The sequence below is a fragment of the Gallus gallus genome, chromosome 2 (assembly GCF_016699485.2).
Source record: "Gallus gallus isolate bGalGal1 chromosome 2, bGalGal1.mat.broiler.GRCg7b, whole genome shotgun sequence".
NCBI classification, from domain to species: domain Eukaryota; kingdom Metazoa; phylum Chordata; class Aves; order Galliformes; family Phasianidae; genus Gallus; species Gallus gallus.
The window spans coordinates 33,611,715-33,633,212 of NC_052533.1; the positions used below are offsets into that span (position 1 = coordinate 33,611,715).

Genomic DNA, 21,498 nt, shown 5'->3' on the forward strand with positions numbered 1-21,498 from the left:
ACTGTAACTTTGTTGCTTTGTGTTTGTTCCTAGCAGAGAAGTTGGTTTTAGGAGCTTAATGATTATTTCAGGCCAAAGTTTGCAGTGAATACAGAAGGAGAGAGTTTCTCAATCCCAGCACAACACAGCTTTCGTTTGTGTTCCTGGATGGTCTCGCAGATGTGCAGCTTCACTTCACAGAGCACTGCAATATCTTCCTTGCCTAAAACAAAGTGCTGACACTGTGGCTGCTTTAGACACATGGATGCTATAAAGGTGTTGAAGCAGGGATTTCTGCCTTAGGGAAGAGGGGAGGGAGAGAGGATTTGATGGGCTTTGTGTGGATCCTCAGAAGAGCAAATCTTTTAACTTGCGAACAGCAGGAAATAGGGAAATCACAGTGTGCAGGGCATTCCAGTTGGTTGCTTGTTAAATGATAAAAGTGTCACAGACAAATTTGGATTTTTGCATAAAAAAGTGTTGTGAGAGGGATTCAAAATGTGTCTCCATTTGCTGACAGGGATATTTATGGATTGCTTTTGTACTTTTATTACATTTTTTGTATTTGTGGGGGAAGTTGTGCTTGCAGGCAGTTTTGATGGCAGGTGCTAGTACTGCTAACCCACCTCTTCATCTTTCTGAGGTACATTGAAAGCTTTCAGGTTTATTCTGTGTATAGAATCAAGGCAAAGACAAATCACTTTTTTTTAAAGAAGCAGATTCTGAATCCAAGATGAAAGTCACACTTCACCTTCTGTGATGTGAAGGTTTTATTTGGCTTTCTGTGGGAGTGAAACTTTGTCTGCTTGTTCCTTGTCACCATTTTCAATGTACTGAAAGTTAGCCTTTTCTTCCACAGTAGAGAAGATTGAATGTGGTGGCCTCGTAAACCTAACCCAGCTTCTGATACCTGTTTTTTAATTAAGCTCCCAACTAAAAATATATTTTAGATGGTCATTCAGGCCCATGAGGATAACAGGTCCAAGATGGTAAAGCCAAGTCACTCTACTCAGAATGAACGTTCTCATTGCTGGGAGAGGTGGTGGATGCCCCATCCCTGGAGACATTCAAGCTCAGGCTGGACAGAGCTCTGATCACCTGACATGGCTGTAGGTGTCCCTGTTCACTGCAGGAGAGTTGGACTAGATTAGTTTTAGAGGTCCCTTCCAATTGAAATGATTCTGTGATTCTATGAACATATCAACCACGTTCTCTTTCTGAGGTAACACAGCTTTTTCTTGAGCTCTTTTACTTACAAAAATATGGTATTGTTCAGAGATAGGGCTAGGCTGGTTTGAATAGTAATTTTTAATGAAGACCTCTTTGATCTCTTCTAGTTTCTATGCAATGTGGATGACTTTTACATGAAGCCTGAATACTCTTTTCAAACTTCCAGTGGTCATATGAGAAGTGAACTAAGAATGTTAAAAAAAGAAACTGAATTCATATATTGTTATTTCTGAGTTGCTGTATTTGCACACAGTAACACAGCACCTGCACTTGGCAATTCTCTGATTTTGGTCTTTCTTCTCTTCTGCGTTTCACTTTTGCTTTTAATTCTGCCCCTCAAAGCTCCAAAATGCTTGGATCAGAGTATTATTCCTGGGCAGGAGTTTCAAGGGTATGATACTGCTATTGTCAGAGCTGTGCTGGGAAAGAAACATCGAGCTGGAAAAGAAGCACAGTCAGGACTTGATTGAACTCCCATAGGACTTCCATTGAAGATTCTCATTATCTTCTACAGACTTTAGTACGTTTTGCACTGCATTGGAGCCTTAGTGACTGCAGGGTACAAAGGCAGCTGCTTCAATTTAGTGCACGGTGTATAGATTATCAAATCAAAAGAAGTGACACACATTTGTTATTTAGAAGTAAAGGACCTCCATGAATTTTAAGTGTTTATGAGTGAAATGAGGAGGTTTAATCAAAACAAGAACGTGCACGTGGATGTCCTGGAGTCTGTAAATGAGGATGCCCGGATCAATTGGAGATGGATCGGGTGGGTCTAAGCGCAGGGTGAACGCTGGGGGAGCCGTGCCCTCTGCCGGCCTCCGCCTGCTGCGCGCCGGGCCGTGCATCACCTGCAGAGCCCTTCCAGGAACCGGGAGGCAGTGCAGCGAGCAAGGCAAAAGAAATGAGGGCCTATCAAGGCTGGGATTTGCTTTCTGAGAACTTACCAATTATTGGAGCTTGAGGAAATAAATGCAAGCATCAGATTACCCCACGTTTTCTGTAGGCAAACATTGCATTCCTGGAACTTGGTCCAAAGGTCTTTGGAATAATTGGGAGTCCTTCCAGCAAACTCAGCGTACTTTGGATCAGGCCCGCATGTTCTTGAGACTTCAAGGAATTTAAGACTTCATCTAAAACCAGAAACCTTATTTTTCCCAAGAATATTCTTTTTTTTTTTTTTTTTTTTTATTTATTTAATCTAAGGTTATTTGCCATGTACAGACTAAAAAAGTGTTTATCAGAAGATAAAGGGTGTATAACAAATATGGTCTTATAGTATAACTATTAGACTGGCAAAAAATACTAATACATATTCTTTATGCAACTGATCAAATTTTATGCAGTTTTATATATCTGGGTTTTTTTTAGCCTCCGATAAATGCTTTTCTTCAAGAAATCCATTGGTAAAACCACCTGTTCTCATTTTATTTTCCTGTTCTGTTCTGGTCATCATGTTCTCGTCACAGTTTTGAATCTGCAGAATTTCAGCACTTAGATGGGCACAGTAGTCCTCCTTAATAATCAAGGATAATTTATTTGTATGTTGCTTGTTTAAAACTGTTTGAAACATTTTTTCCTTTCTTTCAAAATCTAGGTGGAGAACAGACCAAAGTATTACGGAAGAGAGTAAGTATCCTTCTATTCTAAATATCTGTTGGGTGTAGCTGGAAGTTGTAGTTCTAGAATTAAAACAACAACAAAAAGCCACAGTGGAATTCTGACAGATCATTTCTTTTACCTTTTGCTTCAACTGGAAGCTAAGTATGTTGAATGCCTAATATTGTATTGATGTTATTGATGTTACAGTTCAGTAGTGCTGCTCACAATCTATGCCAGTATTGGAGGCTGCAGGTTTATGTTTGTGAGGACAGTTTGGGGGAAAAAAGATATTGTCTTGAGTGGTTTTTCCTTTTATTCTTGTTGTTTTAACCTACCAGTGGCCCTGTGATGGGCAGCTTGCCTCCATCAGCACCTTTTTAAGGGTGTTCTTATGCTTCCTCCTCCCTAACACACCTGGATATGGAAGTGTGCACACGTACTGCTGCGTGTCAAAGTACTGCTGACCCTCGTAAAGTTACGAGGTCTAAAATCGCCCAAGTGATGGTGCATGTTTGTTGTAAGGAAAATAAGGGACTGCTAAAGCATAATTTATTCAAGCTCAACAGCTTTCCTGCCTGTCAGTAGCTTACTTGCAAGGAGCTGGATTCAGTATTTGCAAGGAATTCTGAGCAGGTAAAGCTGAAAGGGAGAAGCCATTGCAGCTGCCAGTGTGGTCTCCTGTTTCAGCACCACTTGCAGCGCTAGCATTTGGCCTTTGCTGGAGTAATCTGCTGAGGTTTAACATCTTATCACTGACTAAACTGCTGAGATCCCGTGTTCTTATTTACTTCCATCCCAGACACATCTGTGTTTAACGATCCTTTTCTGCTATTGAGAAGCTCAAGAGCCAGCAGCTTGCCCCTAATTACTGAGTTTCATTTTTTTTAATACTATCTTTGACAGTAGGGAATTTAGATACAGCCATGGGAGTATAACAGAGTCGAAGACAGCATCCAGCTAAGCAAGCCATCATAGTGTCTCAAGCAAGACTTATAAAACCATTGCGACAACCTTTCACCCATGCAGTGCATGCTAGTTGGCATCCTGTGGGTGTGTGTGGGGCTGGCAGAACTGCAGGAAGTAACCTCGGGGACATCACATCCATTCTTAACACTCAGAAAGATTTCAGAACCACCGAGGACAGCCCTGTGCCAGCAATTGACTCAGTGCTGAGTAGTACTTGGAAAGAGGATCAGGACTTCCTAGGGAAAGAAATAAAAAATATGAAATTATATTACTGTATAAATCCACAGGGTGGCTGCATTTTAAGCAGTGCAGATAGTTGTGGTCCCCCTCTCCCCATTCCTTCTCCCTTGTATTTAGAATGTAGAACAAATGAAAGGCAGAGCAAAGTGATGGACTGCAGTATATAGAAGACAAACAGCCCTTCCTCAGTGAATGCCGAGTAGGGGAGTTCACAGTGTCATTCTTGGGTTCATTGCCATGGGATGCTGAGGAGGCCAAAAGCACAGTGATATTAAAGTTTTTCCAAGTGTGACTCTGACTCATGAAGGGTAAGGTCACAGCTGATGGCTTAACAACTTCTGGCTTAACCAGTGATGGATGGATGGACAGGGATGTGAAGTGAAAGAAGTATTTGACTGCTTCCTGTACTCTTTCCATGAGTATTTGTTGTCGGCTGCTGTCACGGACAGGAGGCTGAGTCCAGGCAATCTGGCACCGTGCACAACTGGTTTTATGCCCATACATATATTTACTGAAAACATACATGAGAAATGCATGGATTACCCAGTGCTTAACACCCATGGTTAAAGAAATTTCACAGCTGCCTCAGGTATCCTGTCTCAGTAGTTTCTAATATTAAGTACCAGGAGAGGTTTTTTTTTCTACTATCTACACTAAAACTTGCTTTATTTTATAATAAGCTTCTGGTGGTGCTCATTATTTTTAACTAAGGGTACAAATTGCCATGAGTTTACTGGTAAAAACATGCTTAAATTATGTCATCTAGAGGATGCTTGTTTTGATTTGGATGCAGCAGGAAGTGACTGTCCCCAGCAGTACAGGAAGAAAGTATGAATCAATTTACATATTTTTGAATATAAAGTTAGTATGGTAAAATCACCAAAATCTAATATTTCCAGCATATATTAGTTGTGAAAATACAACTTAAGAGAATAGAACAACAATTGCATTTACATCCAGTATGTTTTTCTTCTCTTCCACTACCATGCCAGAGGCAGTGTTAGAAATATGCCACTTCAAATGTATTGTCAGAAAAGAGAAAATGCCTCAGGTCAGTACAATTTGGTGCCATTTTTCAGAGACAGTGGCAAAAATAGAAACTTTCAAAACCTCTGAGGAGACCCTTGGAAACTTATCAGCTACCAAAATGTGTGTTGGAGTTAAGACTGAAACGGCTGTAAAGATTTTATTTGTACTTACAGAAGGATCACAACTGAACATTGATTATTGTAAGGTTAATTGTGCATCCTACAGCCTCTTTCTTTCATAAAATACAATGGCAAAAGAATCACAGAAGTACTGCTACACAGAATGAGGAACTTGACTGAAATAAAGAAAACAGTGTTTTTCTCAAGGATGTGGAATATCTTCTACTTCAGTATGTACAGAAAAGAATTTTGAGTGACTGTTGCCATTTTTCTTCTCAGTTTCAGCTACAAACTTAAGGAAGCAGTATTAAAAGCTAAAGCAAATTAGTAATAAGAATGGCCTCTTCTTTTGAAATCATCAGCATTTAAAATAAAAATATTGTCATTATTGCCGATTTTCCTATTCTGTCCCCACAAAGCTTCTACAGAGGAAATAAAGAAGTATTGACTGGTAGAGGAGAAAAGTTGTAAAAACATGGTATATTTATGGAAAAAGATTCTGGGGGAACACTTGGCTGTTGTTTGCTCTTCGACTCTCACTTACCAGGTCCCCACACAGATGTTGGACAGTGTTGTGTCCTGCTGCATCTGCAGTCTCATTTCAGAAGCTCTTCACTGGTTTCTGGAGTAGAGTAGGGAGGCATTTCTGATTGGGTTGTTCTGAAAATTACCTCAATATCTTCCCTTAGGTTCCATGGGATAATTTCTCGGGAGCAAGCAGATGAGATACTTGCTGGCGTGGAAGGAGCATACATTCTAAGAGAAAGCCAGAGGCAACCCGGCTGCTACACACTTGCTCTCAGGTAAATGTTCTTATAATAGGGATTTACAGTTCAGCTGTACAGGTGCTTGATGGAGGAGGCGATGTTAGTCCCGCCTGAGGGATGTCTGCGCCCATGGGTACTTAAAACACTGCACGGTGTTGGGGTGGTTTTGCACCCTCTTGTCAGCAGCCTGACTATTGCAGCACCACAGTTAACTATGTCTGTGCGTCAGCAGTTGGCTAGGAGATCACTTTCAGAAGCAACTGCCTGTTTTCAGCATTTCTGCTACCTAGAATTGAGTGTTGCACTGGGATAAACATGCAGCTTCTACTTGAAAACTCTACAATATGTAGGCGAGGACGGGCAGAGGAAGAATGTCCCAACAGAGGACTCAGCTATGTTGTTCTCTGAGCTCTGTGATGTGTTTTACACCAAGACCAGCAATAGGAGTTGATATTTAAAGAATCAGGCTGAGGAAAATAATGAGGTCCAGCAGCAGATCAGAAGTCAGTTTTCTTCCCCCAAGTGAAATTCAGGCTCACTGTAGAATACAGTGTGAAGCATGGGATGCTCACAGAAGGTAGCCTGTTGTACACCAGAACTCAAAATTCAGTGAGATCCCAAGCTACAGCCTCACTGTCTCTCGTAGGTGTCTTTTCTTGAAGATACAGCTGCTCCTGTCTTAGCTGTGCCATCCAAAACCTTCCCATGTGACAGTCTTAAAGGTATTTTGTGTTAATGTGAGAAGGACCAGATATTCTACTGGATTTTGTCAAAACAAACTCTTTGGCAATATGTTACAATGCTTATAGCATTATTCCTCCTGCGGGACATGCACAAAATAGAAGTCCTCATTTTTACCCTCTTACTAGTAAGCCAGTAGCAAAACTGCTTATCCCAAGTAGCTGTGAAATGGTGCTGAAATCCTTCTGAGAGTTCATATTGATGTGCAGATGGTAGAGTTGGAAAGCTGGTGAGTCATGCCAATTGCAAAGTGTTGTAAATTAAAAGCAACTTTGGTCAGCTGAAAAAGAACAAATGTAATTTCGTAAGGTTTTGGAGAGAGATTTAAAGAATAAGAAGAACTACTAAAGGATGGGGATTATGGCAAATTCCCTGCTGTTTTGACACAGCTGCATGATTTCTAAGTCTATCTGGATAATACTTGTAGATTCAAAAAATGAATTTGATTCAAAATTGAGAATTCATATGAAAAACTTGGGTGAAAAAATAAGAGACTGACACTATTTGATTTGAATGCACTAGGAAGTGTACAAAATGTGCACATTTGGTACAACATAGGGCCACATAAGCTAGTGTCATATCGTTGAATCCTTTAGTCAAGAGTAGAATTCCGCATTGGTGTTGTAGTAGAACATGCTGCTGCAATGCTTCACTTTTTCATCTATTAAAAAAAAAAAAAGTTTACACCTGCCATGAATTTACACGTAGTTTACACCTCCCAGAATTAGGAGTACAGTCTCCCTGTCTTCCTACCAGAGGGTGGCTCAGACCCTTGGGTTTGAGTTGCTTGCTAAAAGTGCCCATCTCTTCAGTGGCTGTAAATAATGACCATGATTGTTAAAATTCTCCAGTTTCTGGACCTCAGAAACATTTCAGGACAGACCAGTCTTCAACACAGTTTTGCATCCCACATAAGGTCTTGTCAGTGACAACATGCCTTTCTCTTGGCTTTTGTAGGACCTTCAGGATTTATATTCAACCCATGTATAACTGAGTCATGTGGCTTGTATCCTACTCATGGGATGCAGTCCGGTTTGGGTTTTGATTTGAGTTGGGACACCACAGAGATGCATTTGCACCATGTGCATGTTCCATATGTAGTCCAGACAGATCGACTTGTCAGCAGAATGATTTCTTCAAGTGTTTTGACAGTGTGAGTTCCCTCTGACATTCTTCCCTCTGTCTTTTTGTCCTCTCCCTCCTTTTCTTCTGGTATATGCAGATTTGGCAATCAGACCTTAAACTACAGGTTGTTCTATGATGGGAAGCACTTCGTTGGGGAGAAAAGATTCGAATCAATCCATGATCTAGTAACAGATGGCTTGATAACGTTGTATATAGAAACAAAGGCTTCTGAGTATATTTCCAAAATGACGACAAATCCCATCTATGAACACATTGGATATGCCACATTGCTTAGAGAGAAGGTCTCCCGGAGGCTGAGCAGAACAAAAAACGAATCAAGAAAAGCAAGTGTAACAAGTGAAGAAAATACCCCGGTTGAGAAGGTAGGTAAAATCGTGGCAATTGATACCAGGCATTCTATTAAGTCTTAAGAAAAAAAGCGTAAAGACTTTTTTAATATGTTTTCCCATACTTCATCAAATATTGCCATCCTGCTGAAATGTTTATGTCCTATTAACGTGCTCTTTGCTCCAAACTAATATTTGTTTGGAGTTCATAATGAAAGCTTTCTAACGCGTACCAAATGCAAATATTTTCATAGTGTTATTATCTATACATGCACTGACTAGCTGCATCTAGAATTATTCACAAGTTACGTTTCTTTGTCCATGTATACTCAAGCCTATTCCACAGTAGATCTCTGGCTATGAAACTGGTTCCCACCTACCGTTCACCATAGCTCAAGTTTGTTCTTTCCATTCACAGTGCAAAGCTCCTCTCTTCTGCCAAGGCCTTGGTGGATGGGTCTGAAATTGGGGTGTTGTGTGGTTTCCTTCTCCTCTTCTCTTTTTTCTCATTTGAGTGGGCTTTTCTTGATCTCCTCCTCTCAAGTGCTCATATCGCATAGCATTGTAAGGACTGGGGGTTATTAACATAATAGTAAATTGAGAATCTTGTGCAATTAGCAGCCAGCTGAAGATGTAAAATTAGAAATTCTTTTACATATGAGAAGCAGTCTTGTACATAGTGACATGCAGATATTTTCATTTCCCAGGTGGTATGGCAGTAAGAACTGCCATGCAAAACTTTTTTTTGAGGCAGATATTAGTGGTGAATCGATTTACTGACATATGTAAGCATATTTCTGCTGAATGACTGATGCTCTTAATACTCATTGTGCTGGCTAGCTAGCTGGGAGCTAGAGGTGGCTTATATTTGGGAAGCAAGGGGTGAATTTGCTGTTATATATCAATATTGAGCATGGATGAAGATCTGTTTTTTTATGTGTATCCTCATTACCCTAGGACATTTCTAGGATAGCTATTATCTGTTGGGTTCACGTATCAGCACTGACTGATAATACACTGGCTTGGATTTGATGATAATTGCTGTAGTAACTGACCTGACTTGTAAACCTCTGTAAGAAATTAATTCCATTAATAATGACATTTCTTAGGAAAGGCATACTGCCGCAGGGAAATCCTTTGGAGAATGACACAGCAACAAGTCCTCTGTTGAAGTTTTATTTCAAAGTGATCCCACTGATAATAGGTTTTGGATTCAGTTGGGTGGTATGACAATAAACAAGGGATGCAATTTGGAGACAGGTTTCATGCTGGTTCATTTGATTCCTGCAGTTGTTTGCTAGTTGGTTGTGAATGCCACAGTGGGTGCAAGAAATTGAACTTTGTCTTTTAAATGACTGTAAAGCAATTGTGAAAGTTGAATATCATGCTGTGGAATTTTTATACAGGGAAAAGCAAAAGCAAAAGTATTCAAAATTTCAAAATTTTCTTAGTTTTATTTCAGTTTTTGCATGAAATACCAGTGATCTTTTGTACAATGCAGTGCTCTCAGAGACTTCAAAGGGAAGTTGCAGTAGTTGGTATTTCATAACTGATTGTTTTATTTTTGCTTGGGGTTAGATGTCATTTCACTGGCTAGGCAGTTTGGGGTAAGAACTGTAAAAACGCTTCTAAAACAATAATATGGTGCCTGTTGCTGAAAGAGCCCCTGCCCTCACTCCTTCACCACCTCCTTTTTGTTGCCATATGGTTTTATGCAGCTACACAGTAGGTGACGCTAGAAAGCTCCAGATTAAAAGTAACTCAGCCATACGGTGAATTTTCAGCCAGATCTGCTACTCGATCCACCTCATGTGAACGGAAATGCAGTACAAAGGAGAGGGCAAGACTTTCATCTGATGACAGCTCAAAAAACAGATAATAGTAGCTTAAAGTGACTGGATAGCTGCTTCCTTATTTCCAGGTACCTGTGCTTGAAAATGTCACATTCGGACCTGATGTAACTTCCACTGCTGATTACAGTGGAACTGCACCTCAGGATCTCATTAGTAGATGGATTAAGTCTTTTCTTCTACTTCAGCTGAACAAAATTGAAGTGTTTAAAGTATTAGTTACCTTGGAGGCAATTTGCAGTGCAAAAGGCAGCATCATGGGTCCTTCTCCTGCAAAGTGCTCATCTAGATTTCTGAGCAGGTGGGCAGCAGCAGCCTGCAAGACTGCGCTCTCGTGTAAAAATAGCTGGCATCAGCTGAGCCATTGCCTTGCTGGCAACTATTCCTGCCATCCTCCCACTGAGGGAAAGCAGCAGAAGGAGGAATAGCAGCTGTTTCTAACATACTTTCCGTGCCAGGAGGAGTAGAAGCCATCACAACGACAAGAGGAGTGGGGCTAGGTAGGCAGGGTGCTCCGCTCATAGGCTGAAGGCCTGCCACATCCACTGATAATTAAGACTTCTTCACTGGTACCTGTAGTTTTCCATCATCTCATGCAAATCTATGCAAGAAATGCTACTTTAACTGAATTACTATCAAATGAAACAGTCACAGAAGTCTGTGCAGTTTCTACCATGGTTGCTTTTGCTCTTTTGCTTCATTTTTCCCACTGGAAGCTCATGGGCGTTTGTAGAGCAGGTGAAGATGCAGGGACTGTTATTCCCATTTCTTCCCCACAGTAAGCTCAGATGAAGCAGGGACTGGGCTATGGGATAAATCAATGAAATATTGAGTATTGGTCAGCAAAAGCACACAGAGACAGGGAAACCAAAGGGAATTTAATGGATGTTTTTATACAAACTTTAGATGTCCTCCAACATATGAAAGTAAAACTTGGGACATGGTAGTTCACTGGTAGTTGTATCAGATGTTTTGCTTGTAATTGCCACATGTTGTACAGCATTTAGACAAAGGGCATGCTTTACCCGCAGATCAAAGCCTTCGCCCTACCCAACTGCTGCAGTGAAATTCGGATCAGTGGAAAAAAATATATGAATATTCAGTCTGACATATTTCTGCAGAGTACATTCATTGCTGCATGGGTGAAAACATAATTGAATTCTTTGTAAGCTGTGTTTTCTCAGCTCACTTGAACAGGTAAAAGGTAATTTTTCAGTAACTGAACCGGTTTATTTGAAAGCGCTGCCTGGAGTATTTTGTGTTTCATAAATGATGAGGGGAAGGCCTTACACGCAGGACAGAAGCTTCCATTATTTCTCTAAAGGCACAGAGGGGAATTTAGCACTCTGAGGTTAAGCATCAGCGCTTCTGTTCCAGATTAGGCTTTTTACAACTGAAATTCTGTTTTATACTGAAACCAATTGCGGAGTGTGAAACTGCAGCTGAAGGCATTCCTCTCTTTAGCGGATTTGTTACAGCACACAGGGAATCAGCCCGTCTTGCCGTGTCCCGTGTTGACAGCAGAATTACTGGATGCCTCAGTCATCGCCGAGCTGCACTCCCTGCTGGGGAGGTCGGAGGAAGGTTGCCACCAAGGCACGACCGCCAGGGAAAGCACGCGGCTGAACGAAATGTCGTAGTGCTGCCTGCGGTACCTGTCTGCTCCCATAATTATCATCTCTTGGAGGCTGTAATTAGTGGAGCCCTCTCCAGAAGGGAGGTGTGAGGCATGGGCCAGATGAAGCTGTTGTTGTTCCAACCTTTCTATCCAAGCTCTTTTGTAATAGGCTTTAGAAAATGTTTATGCTTTCAGATACCTGACGCCGACATCTCATCCAAAAGTTATTTCTGTAGAACTTTAAAGAGGGGTTCGTTTTGTAGGCATCAATCCAGTATTTTAGGCTGAATTGTTTGAAAGATGTTTAATCTAAAAGGAGCCACGATGGCTTTTAGAAATAAAGTGTTGCAGGAGAGCAGGATGCTGCATATACTTCCTTAAGCGTAGGCAGTTGTCATTTTAACGTGATCCAAATTTAAAGGGGATTCTGGATAGGAAAACAGTTTTTGTGTGAAGAACTTTGGAGCCCTGAATGTTGCCTGGATAGGACTGGACTGAAGCATGGGCAGGCCATGATCCCCGCTTCGTGCTCCAAATCAGCACATGGAAGCTGCAGGGCAGATAAGGACCCAGTGCTATGAAAGCAGAAGTGTAGCTTGCAGTAAGCAATTAATCCTTGTGTGGGAGAGAAAAAATTGCAGTAGTCCTGGTGTAAAATATGTCATTTCTGAAGCATTTATCTGTACCACATATCATGTTATCAGGAAACTGCTGCCATTACAGCGACAGCCATCCTTATATCTCTGGCAAGGAGAGGAAAATTCTTCCTCTGTAATCCTACACTGGCAAGGGTAATTTGGGAAAAGATATTTGAAGGACTGAAATCATGGAAGGAGATGCAAATTGGAGTTTCAGGACTGCTCAAGGCTGGAAAAAAACCCTCCTGGCTGCTCAGTTTGGGCTGCCCTGTAGCTTCTCAGATTCTCAGGGGAGTATAGGAAGGGTTATGAGAATGGGACGCTGGAGTTCCAGGAAATCTTTGGCAGCAGTTGAGCTGGAAATATTTACAAAAGGAATGATACCTATCTGAGGGACGACAAACGCAGTGGTAAACACAGTAAAAATTAAGGAAGGTTTTGTCAGTGCCATATCCTGGCAAAACTTCTGTCCTGTTCTCTCCAAGGAGGACCTGGCTCATTCAGCTCAAGCATTCCAGTTATACATGAAATATGAGCATGCTTGGACCCTGCTCTCCTTTCTGGCTGCAAGTGAGTGCCAGGAGCAGCAAGAGGCCAGCAAGGATGATGGTCTAGGAAGAGCAGTGTAGCATTTTGAGCTAAAGCAAGGAAGCTGCATGTGGAGACTTCGCTTAGCAGCAGGACAGTGCAGACAGCTGTGTGTGGCTGCTTGGCATGGTAACTTCCCAGTCAGCTGTGCTGGAGCTCTTTACTCTGTGGACATCTGTGTGAAAAGGACAGAGCACATCATTAGTGCTAGTGTCCAGAACTAAGGAACTGGAAAGATAAGCATATTACAGAGTCTGGAAGATTGTAGATTTCTTCAAGAGAAAACTCCACACAAATGATAGACAGATAAGAAAGCTATTCCTGTTAAGGCAAAGGTGACAGGAAAGGAAGAATAACTTTGCTAGAAGTAAAGTTGTTATTACTGTCCTCATTAGCCATGCTGTTCACACCGTTTCCCACAGAATGAATTGCAGGACTTCCAGGAAAGTCTGTTTTCCAACATCTCTTAATTGGAGATGTAATCTGGTTATGGAACTAAATTTTGTTAGGGGCAGTACAGTTTTTCATACATCAAACCTACTCAGGAGACAGCCAATTTTAGGAGAATCTCTGGCTTGGTTCAGTTTTTATAGGTATTTACACTTCTGCATTTTTATTCACACCACGTCCCTTTCTGAAGGCCTTTCAGCCCCATCGTACCTCTCCGTCTTTTGTCTCTTCCCTGAATTTTCTCCAGGTGCTGCTGTTAGCCAGTGATAAAGAAATCTTTTAAGTCTTTAATTTATTCATGATTCTTTCCAATCTGCAGCTCCTCCAAACCTCTAATGATCCCATTACAGGTTACCAGCTGCTGTTTAACCCTCTGCTGGGATGTCTGCCCAGATGTTGAGCATTGCCTTTCAGGTGAGGGCTGCAGAGTACAGCGATGTCCTGGCAGCAGAGCAGGGGGTTAGAGGGATAGTGAGCAGAAACATCTGTTCCTGCAGGCTCCGGGCTAGAACTGCACTGGTAGTTTGACCCGATGTGTTTTAACATTGCTTAGAGAGCAAATTGAAATGCTCACTGCTACAGGGACATTAACACCCCACTGCCTGCTTGTATTAGGGGTTAAAGTCTCACTCCTGCGTGCATGTCCACCCAGTTCAGATGGGATTCTCCACGGAGGGACTGATTTTGCATGGAAGGTGCTCAGGCCCCACACTGATAAGCAGCAGCTTAAAGCGTGAACGGAAGGTGGGCTTCATCTGCAGATCCCAGTAAGACATACAGCAATAAAAGGCATGTGGCACCTTTGCTGCAAGAAGCAACAAGCTTACACATCAAAATGACTTTGGGAGTAGTTATTTCCTTTCATCCATCACTCCAGCCTGTCCTGAGCAGCAGTTCTGCACACAGGCTACCCATGTGAGTTGAGAATTCTGGCGTGCTCTGGCACTACTCAGCAACATACACCACTGTCTTCTTTAAATAACTGTTAGCATTTAGTATTGATTTAACCCAGATACTCTTTGGTGTTCTACTATAGCAAAGGGGAGCTTATATGATCACAGTAGATCTGAGAGTAAACGGTTTTATATTTGGAATGACAAATACCATCTTCTGGAAAAGTTATCTGGATAATAATTTCTTTTGCCTTTTAATGTTAGCATTGGTATGAATTTTTCTGTGTGACTGTGTCTCTCCTTATAGCTTCTCATATATATATATATATATATAATTTCTTTAAAGCATCATAAATATAAAATAGAATCATAGGATATCTCAAGTTGGAAGAGACCCATAAGGATCGTCATTCCAACTCTTGACTCCACACAGAACCACCCAAAAATCAGCCCATAGGCAATATGTAAGGAATACGAATAAAAACTACCAAGATAAAATCATGGAAATTATATTTAATTCCTCCCCACTGGGTGTCTGTGCATAGGAAAAGGAGCTCTTCTTTGTAGTTGACCATGGCATACCCAGCCAGAATGATAGCCAGTGTTTTTCCTGATTAGGAAGGGGTTCTTGAGAAGAATCACGTGGGCTCATGTTAGCTGACAGTAATGAAAACTGAGGGAATCAAGAGAATGAGAGATTCCATTGCAGAGTGTTTCCTTACATGGCTTCCCTGAGCATTTCTCTAGGTTTCTGGGTTTTGTTCCATTATTACAGTCAGTTTAGGATTCGTGTCTTTTGCCTTAGGCAGAATCAGTGATACCATTATGCCTGAAGAGAGCTTGTAAATTGTAGGCAACTCTAATTTACACAGATGACATGATGTGATTGATACGATCTGATCCTAATGCTACTGATGTTAATGGGGAGACCTCCAGTGATTTCCCAGGGTCTTGAGCAGTTCAGGATATTGCAAAGCAAATGTAGCAAAGATGAAGTTTGCTATAAGAGAAGCCTTTCCTTATGCAGTTTTGGTAAGATAGCCTAATGGAAATGGTGCAAGAGCTCTGACCTGGAAAGAACTGTAGAATGAGAATGTCAGATCAGTACCAGCAGTGATCAGATGCACCAGAAGTGTTTACAGTGCTAAAGCAAATGCTGTTTGGCTCTGTGTGTTTCTTCAAGTGTAGTCCTATATCTGCAGCTAGGCTCTGCTGCATATATAAATTAATCTTTTTCTCTTGGGTATTTTCTTATTACGAACAAATTAGTAATTTTCATAAAGCTAGATGTTTGTGGCATAAAAAAAACATGCCTTGTTTGATGTATTACGAATAAAATGTTTATATGAGGACTTTTTTGTCTTGACTTTTATAGCCTTTAAACAGTTTGATGGTATTAAATTAGTGTAAACAAGCTTCCATAGGGATTGGGATGGAGCCTTCAGTACAGATTTTGCATTTATCTCGTCACTAGAAAATAAAATGCCATTTTTAAAGTAGAAGTCCTTAGATGATTATCTCACATGAATCTCGGGATGCAGTATGTAGGTGTTAAATTTTTGCATGTGCTTCTGAACTGCCACATTTTGATCTTGGAAAGCAAGAGTTCTTAAGAAGACACACTCATTTCTGTTGGTGGATGATTTGAAATTAGTTTCAAAAGGAAAATGTTTGAATCATATATACGTATATTATAAGTACTTTTAGAAATATTGTGTGTGTAGCTCGTATGTGGGCTTGCTTACTTATAAGAAGAACAATAAAGTGTCATCTGTTCATGCTGGACATGACGAGAGATGACAGGCCTAAAATACGGTGATGAACATTGCAGGCAAGGTAGTAAGGGAGGAAAAAAAGTAAAAGAAGGGTGAAATGCAGTGATGGAATGCCTGAGGTGAGGGGGTTACCAAATCTGCATCATCATATGACATAGAAGCATCTGTGTGTAATGGTGTAGATGTTGATTCCCGAGGTAGGAGGAAAACATAAGGTACCTTCTAGTCCTTCTCTGTGGTTTTAAGTGCACCGAAAATAAATAAATAAATAGATAGATAGATAAATAAGACTGAATCATCCTATGTAGATCTGAGGGTACATGCCACTTTACCCTTTGAATGGCTTTTTCACTGAGGAATTGGTTGTAGCTGTGATCATGATGTCTGAAGCTTCCACAAAATGCCTAGCACTAGCCAAGATACGTTACGTTATTCCTCCTCTATATACTATGTGCCTTGCAGATGTTCAGCCAAGGAATGTCTTGCTCACCAGGGATCCTCCTGGTCACCCCTAGGCAGAGCCAGCAGCCAGACGATAGCAACAGGCTCAACCACAGGGCTGGCAGAGCTCACAGGAGATTTGGCAGCTGTGGGCAGCTCGTAAATGGATGCAGTGACGGACCTGCTATTGAAAGTCTTCTTGTCTGAAGCGTGATTACAGAGGTCAAGGACCCTGGCTTTTTATAGCTGTTAATATTTGGGAAAGAGGACACAGTAGTGTAAAAAGTACAAATTGTAACAGTGAGCTCTTTATTGTAAGATATTCTCATCCCTGGAGAACAGTGGGACTGTGCACGGTAGTCAGCATGGGTTATAAAGAATGAATACTGCCAGTTAGACTTGATTGCCTTTTTGATAGAATTACAAAAGTAGTGAATGAAAAGAATGCAGCAGATGCAGAATAATTGGATTTTTAGCGAAGTAGTACAATGTCTCTTGAAATCATACTCTTGACATTAATTCAGATTGGTTGGTGCAAGAATGTGGTCATGTGGATTGGAAATAGGTAGAAGAATTTCAAGCAAAGGAAGAGATAACAACTTGCTAAGCTGGGGATAGGGAGCTGATGAAGTACTGCAGGGACTGCAGTTTCTCTTCAGATTTTTATTGATCAGGAAATGTGAACAAGACATTACCAGAAAATCAGATGGTTTCTGCTGTGATGTTGTTCAGTACAGGGATCTAATCCTTGGAAACACAACGAGTGTCCATGGCAGAAACATCGAGAAAATCTCGATTAGAAATTTCAAGGAGACAATCTGGCGTATGTTATGCGCATGAAAATGGGTCAAGTCACATCCGTACCTTGAGTGTCTCTCCTGTTAAGAATTGACAGGGTTGTTTGCTTTTAAGCATGCACACTACTATTAAAGCAGGGGCTATAGGCAAGGAAGAACACCATCATAGCCACAGGAGGAATTGTGTATCCACTAAATGTCAAGAGAAATCGTGGTTGCTATACTTTGAAAGCCTCTGTCCCTGATTTTCTGCTGGTCCATCCATCTAAACAATAACTACTGCTGTGGAACTCATTGTCCCAGCAATCTGTCAGCTGGGAACTGCTTCTGTTTCTCAAAGTGATTGTAGGGAGGTGCAGAAAGCCTCCTCCCTCTGCTCTGTGCCTGCGTGCTGGCCCAAGTGCCATTTAGCTGGTGGCGCAAGTCAACCTTTCCTGCATTTGTTGGGCATGCGTGGGATCTTGGTGGTGGGGTTGGGGAACACCCCCAGCTCTGCTCTCACTGTGGCAGTCTGAAGAACAGGCTTCTCAGAAGGGGAAGGTGAGCTGGGAGCCAAGCTCGGCCCTTTGTCAGTCAGTTGGCGCTGAACAGTCCCAGAGAGGAAGATACTTCTTTCATTATAATGCTGAATGATGCAGTATTTTGGAGGAGGGGAGGCAGATGGGGTGAAGACTCCTTGCGATACCTCTGCTGAACTCTGTACCTCTCAATCTCACAGGGAATCGATTAAGGTGATTTATGAATGAAGTTGTCGCAATTAAACACTAGGTGGCATATTTACTTAAGACTTTCCAGAGACTGCACTGCTGTGCCTTCCACAGTTGACGCTCAAATGTGTTCGTGTGACGGCAGCAATAGCCCAGTGCAGGCTCCTGGGAACGTGTCCTGGTGTCTCTTTTTAGCAACAGATTTTTGGCATGTTCTTAAAAAATGTGACAAAGACGCAGTTGCTTACTTCAGCCCCAGAGCTCTTCTTTAGTTTCAGAGTCACTTCTCTGTTAATTCTTAGGTTATTAAAGGTTGTGTGGTAAGATGTGGGTGCGCATGGTAATGGACACCTTCCTATGGAAGGCTCTACTCTCAGAAGAACTGTGTAAATACTGACAGGGGTTAAAATGCAAGCACGAATGGTATGGATTGCTTATTTTACATGTCTGAGAGACTGAATGTGGGAATGTTTAATGTGTTCCAAAAAATCAGATGAAGGAAACCTAGTTTTTTTTTTTTCCTTATATGAATGCAGAGCACAGCTTTTGCTCTGAGAGCTGATATTTTAAGGTAATAGTGCCCAGTGGTTAGGGCAAACTAGTCGAAGGCAGAACATATGCCTTTCTTGTCTGTATGACACCTGTTAGGGCAGCCAGGCTGCAGTTTTCCATATGCTGCCACTTCTCCATCTGTGGGAGAGTAAACACAACAAGCTTTCAGAAATGCCTTTCTCACAGCCTATCCTTGAGAAATGCCGGTGCCACAGCCAGCACTGGGGCAGAGCACTCAGCCCCTACCAAATGTACCATGTTTACTATGTCTGCTCTAAAAATTCTTCCTATTGATATTTTAAGAAGACAGATATATCCTTTGGAGTAGCTGCAGATGCCTTAGAGTAAAGATAAACTTCTTTAGAAGTGTAGGAGTTATCTGGAGTGCTTTTTGCACAGGATGTTGCAGCTTTCGCTGCATCCACTACCAGCCTGGTTTCTGAGACCAGTGGTGTCGTCCATCACCCTGCCCTGTTGTAACTCATGTATTGACCTCCGGTTCATCTTGACTATTTATAGCTATTGAATTCCAGCTTTTACAAGCAAAATGGGAGCTAAATATGTGAGTTTGAACTGGAGCGTGTTCATTTTGCCAATGCCAGGGAGTGTGGGAAAATAGATCTTGCTATGAGAGCAGAATTATGGGGGTAAATCCTTTCCTGTCAGACTGTCTGATATTGACCGTACACCAGACAGGCCAGTCCTGTTCACACTGAAATGAAAGTAACATTCTCCATCCCTTTTCTGTCCACTCTTCACCCTCAAGAATCAGGCTGTAGCCATGGCATTATTTAATGCCAGGGAATGTGGTGGGGTAAAGTCTGAACATCTTACCTCTTCCTTTAGGACATGGAAAATGTGTGCATGGCATCTTTGCTCTGGCATCAGGAGAATCTGTTCAGATTTTTTTAAAAGAGATGAATCTAAAACTATTCTCAGTAGTGTCTTTTGAGGTCCATAATCTATAAGGTTTTTGAGTCTGTTATTTTGCCAGCCCACAAGAAAATACTGGTAGACTAGCACATCATTTGGACAGTTAAGTGATGTTTCCCCTACCTACTGCTGGGCTGCATTCTCAAGGCTATGTTCTAAAATACAAGTAGATAAAGAGATAGAGATAACTGGTCAACTCCAACCACCTCAAATAAATTAGTCCTATTTATTTATATATATATTTAGGAAGTAGGGGAACAATAATTTCCTTTAGTTCCCCTCCTCCCTTCCCTTTGATTTGATTAATTCAATCAGTGCAGTTTCCTATATCCATCTGGTCTATAATGCATTGCTGAATTTGTCAGGCCAAGTGAATTTACAGGCAGTGCTTAAGGCACTTCCAGGATGGATGAAAATGAGGTATGTTGGCAGAGATAGGAATAAGGAGAATGTATCTTCAAGGACTTTGTACACATTATTTGGTTTCTTGTAGACCTCAAATACAGGAAATTATGGAAAAGAGACAGATTTTTGTTTCTTTGTGGGCTGGCAGCATCCAGACTGAATAAAGCCAAGTCATCATTTGATATAACTTGCTTCCTATGATACATTGTGTGCAATGTGGGATTTGTATAAGTTCCCTATGATGCCTTGTAGGCAGTTTTTGCAAGTATGGTTTTTGAATAAGCTTTCAGTTCAGTGACCTGACCATTCTCCGCATGTGAGCTGTGTACAAGCTATGAACAATTCAGCTATAGACATTTAATTTCACAAGAAAACACAAAACCATCTGTACTTTCACTTGTCCTATTCCTCACCTTGGTGCCTGCACCTCACTGGATGACACCAGTGGGGACACTAAAGCACTGCACAGTGGAGCACTGCTGGAGTTGAGACATCCACCTGCTCAGTGCCTTTTAAGTGAAATTTTCTAATGAGAATAAATCAGTCCCTTTAGTTCCATTTAGTATCTAGACTTCCTACTTAATGAGTAGTACACCTCACAACAAAATTCAAGATCAGAGTTAGGAACAGAGCACTATATCAAATAGTGCCTGAGCACTCCATGGAGTAATAAATGTTTGTAACTTCTCTAATTCAGAAAAATCCTCTGCTGCAGACCATTGTGGATGGTAAATTTGATGCAAATTATGTTTGAGGGAGAAGATTACAAATAAATGGACAGTGACTGAAGTGTTAATGCTTTCTCATTTTATTGCCTTTCTGAAATTTTTGAATAGGATAAGAATCATGACATTGTTAAGGAAGAGGAGATTAAATATTTCAGCCACTGGCAGCCTTTCTGATTGTATGCAGATGGAGTTAACTGTTGTGGGGATTTACACTGTAACAGCAATAACTATTTTTACCTTGCCAGGTATTGCTAAGAATAATGTAGCACTTTGAGTAGTTAAGTTTTTATAGACATTTACAAGAATTCAGGAAAAATCATTGAATATTTAGTATTACAATAATCAGATTTTTTAAAAAATAAACAACTCAGTATTTGATAGCACTTATGATCCAGCGTAACATAGAAAGAGCTACCTGAGAGAATAGTATATTCCTATAGGCTTTGGGTGTTTTTTACTTCTCTATATTGAGCAGCTGAATTTGTGCATAGAACATAAGTCTCGATATTACCAACCTCACATTGCTTTAAAAAATGCAAGTGCTCAACTCTAAGTTCTGCATGTCGGGGGGGGGGGGAAAAAGACACAACTTAACTCAGTAGCAGTATAACAGAGTATTTATTGCAACAGGAGAGAAGTGTTTTTCATGAGACTTCTACTAGCAAGATTATACTAAAAATGGGGTTTGTCCCTGCAAAGCAGAAATCAGCAGAGGAAGTGCGTCCGTAATAGCCCAGATGGGACTGCAAAATGTTTTGGATTAGCTATGCACCATGGGTAATACTAGTTTTATCTTTCTATTGTTGTCCTGTTCACAGTTCCATGTATTTTAAGATGCTATCCGTGGCCTTTTGGGGTATAATTACATTTTTCGCTCGGTCTGTAATGTAGTAGCTGGAACAACAAGACAAAAGGTTATTTGGAATCAGAGCTGACAGCCAGGAGGCTGAAGTGCTGACATTAGTCTGCCTCCTGACA

The 21,498-nt window shown here is 41.1% G+C and overlaps 1 protein-coding gene across 3 annotated transcripts in view; it reads left to right on the plus strand.

The window, feature by feature from the left end:
- CHN2 (chimerin 2) overlaps window positions 1-21,498 on the plus strand; it is a 162,103-nt gene that overhangs the window by 87,278 nt on the left and 53,327 nt on the right. For all 3 annotated transcript variants that reach the window (XM_425997.8, XM_046932420.1, XM_040692943.1), the window contains 3 exons: window positions 2,807-2,838; window positions 5,855-5,968; window positions 7,896-8,181. In XM_425997.8, the coding sequence (XP_425997.2) occupies window positions 2,807-2,838; window positions 5,855-5,968; window positions 7,896-8,181 (432 nt within the window). The remainder of the gene's footprint in view (window positions 1-2,806; window positions 2,839-5,854; window positions 5,969-7,895; window positions 8,182-21,498) is intronic.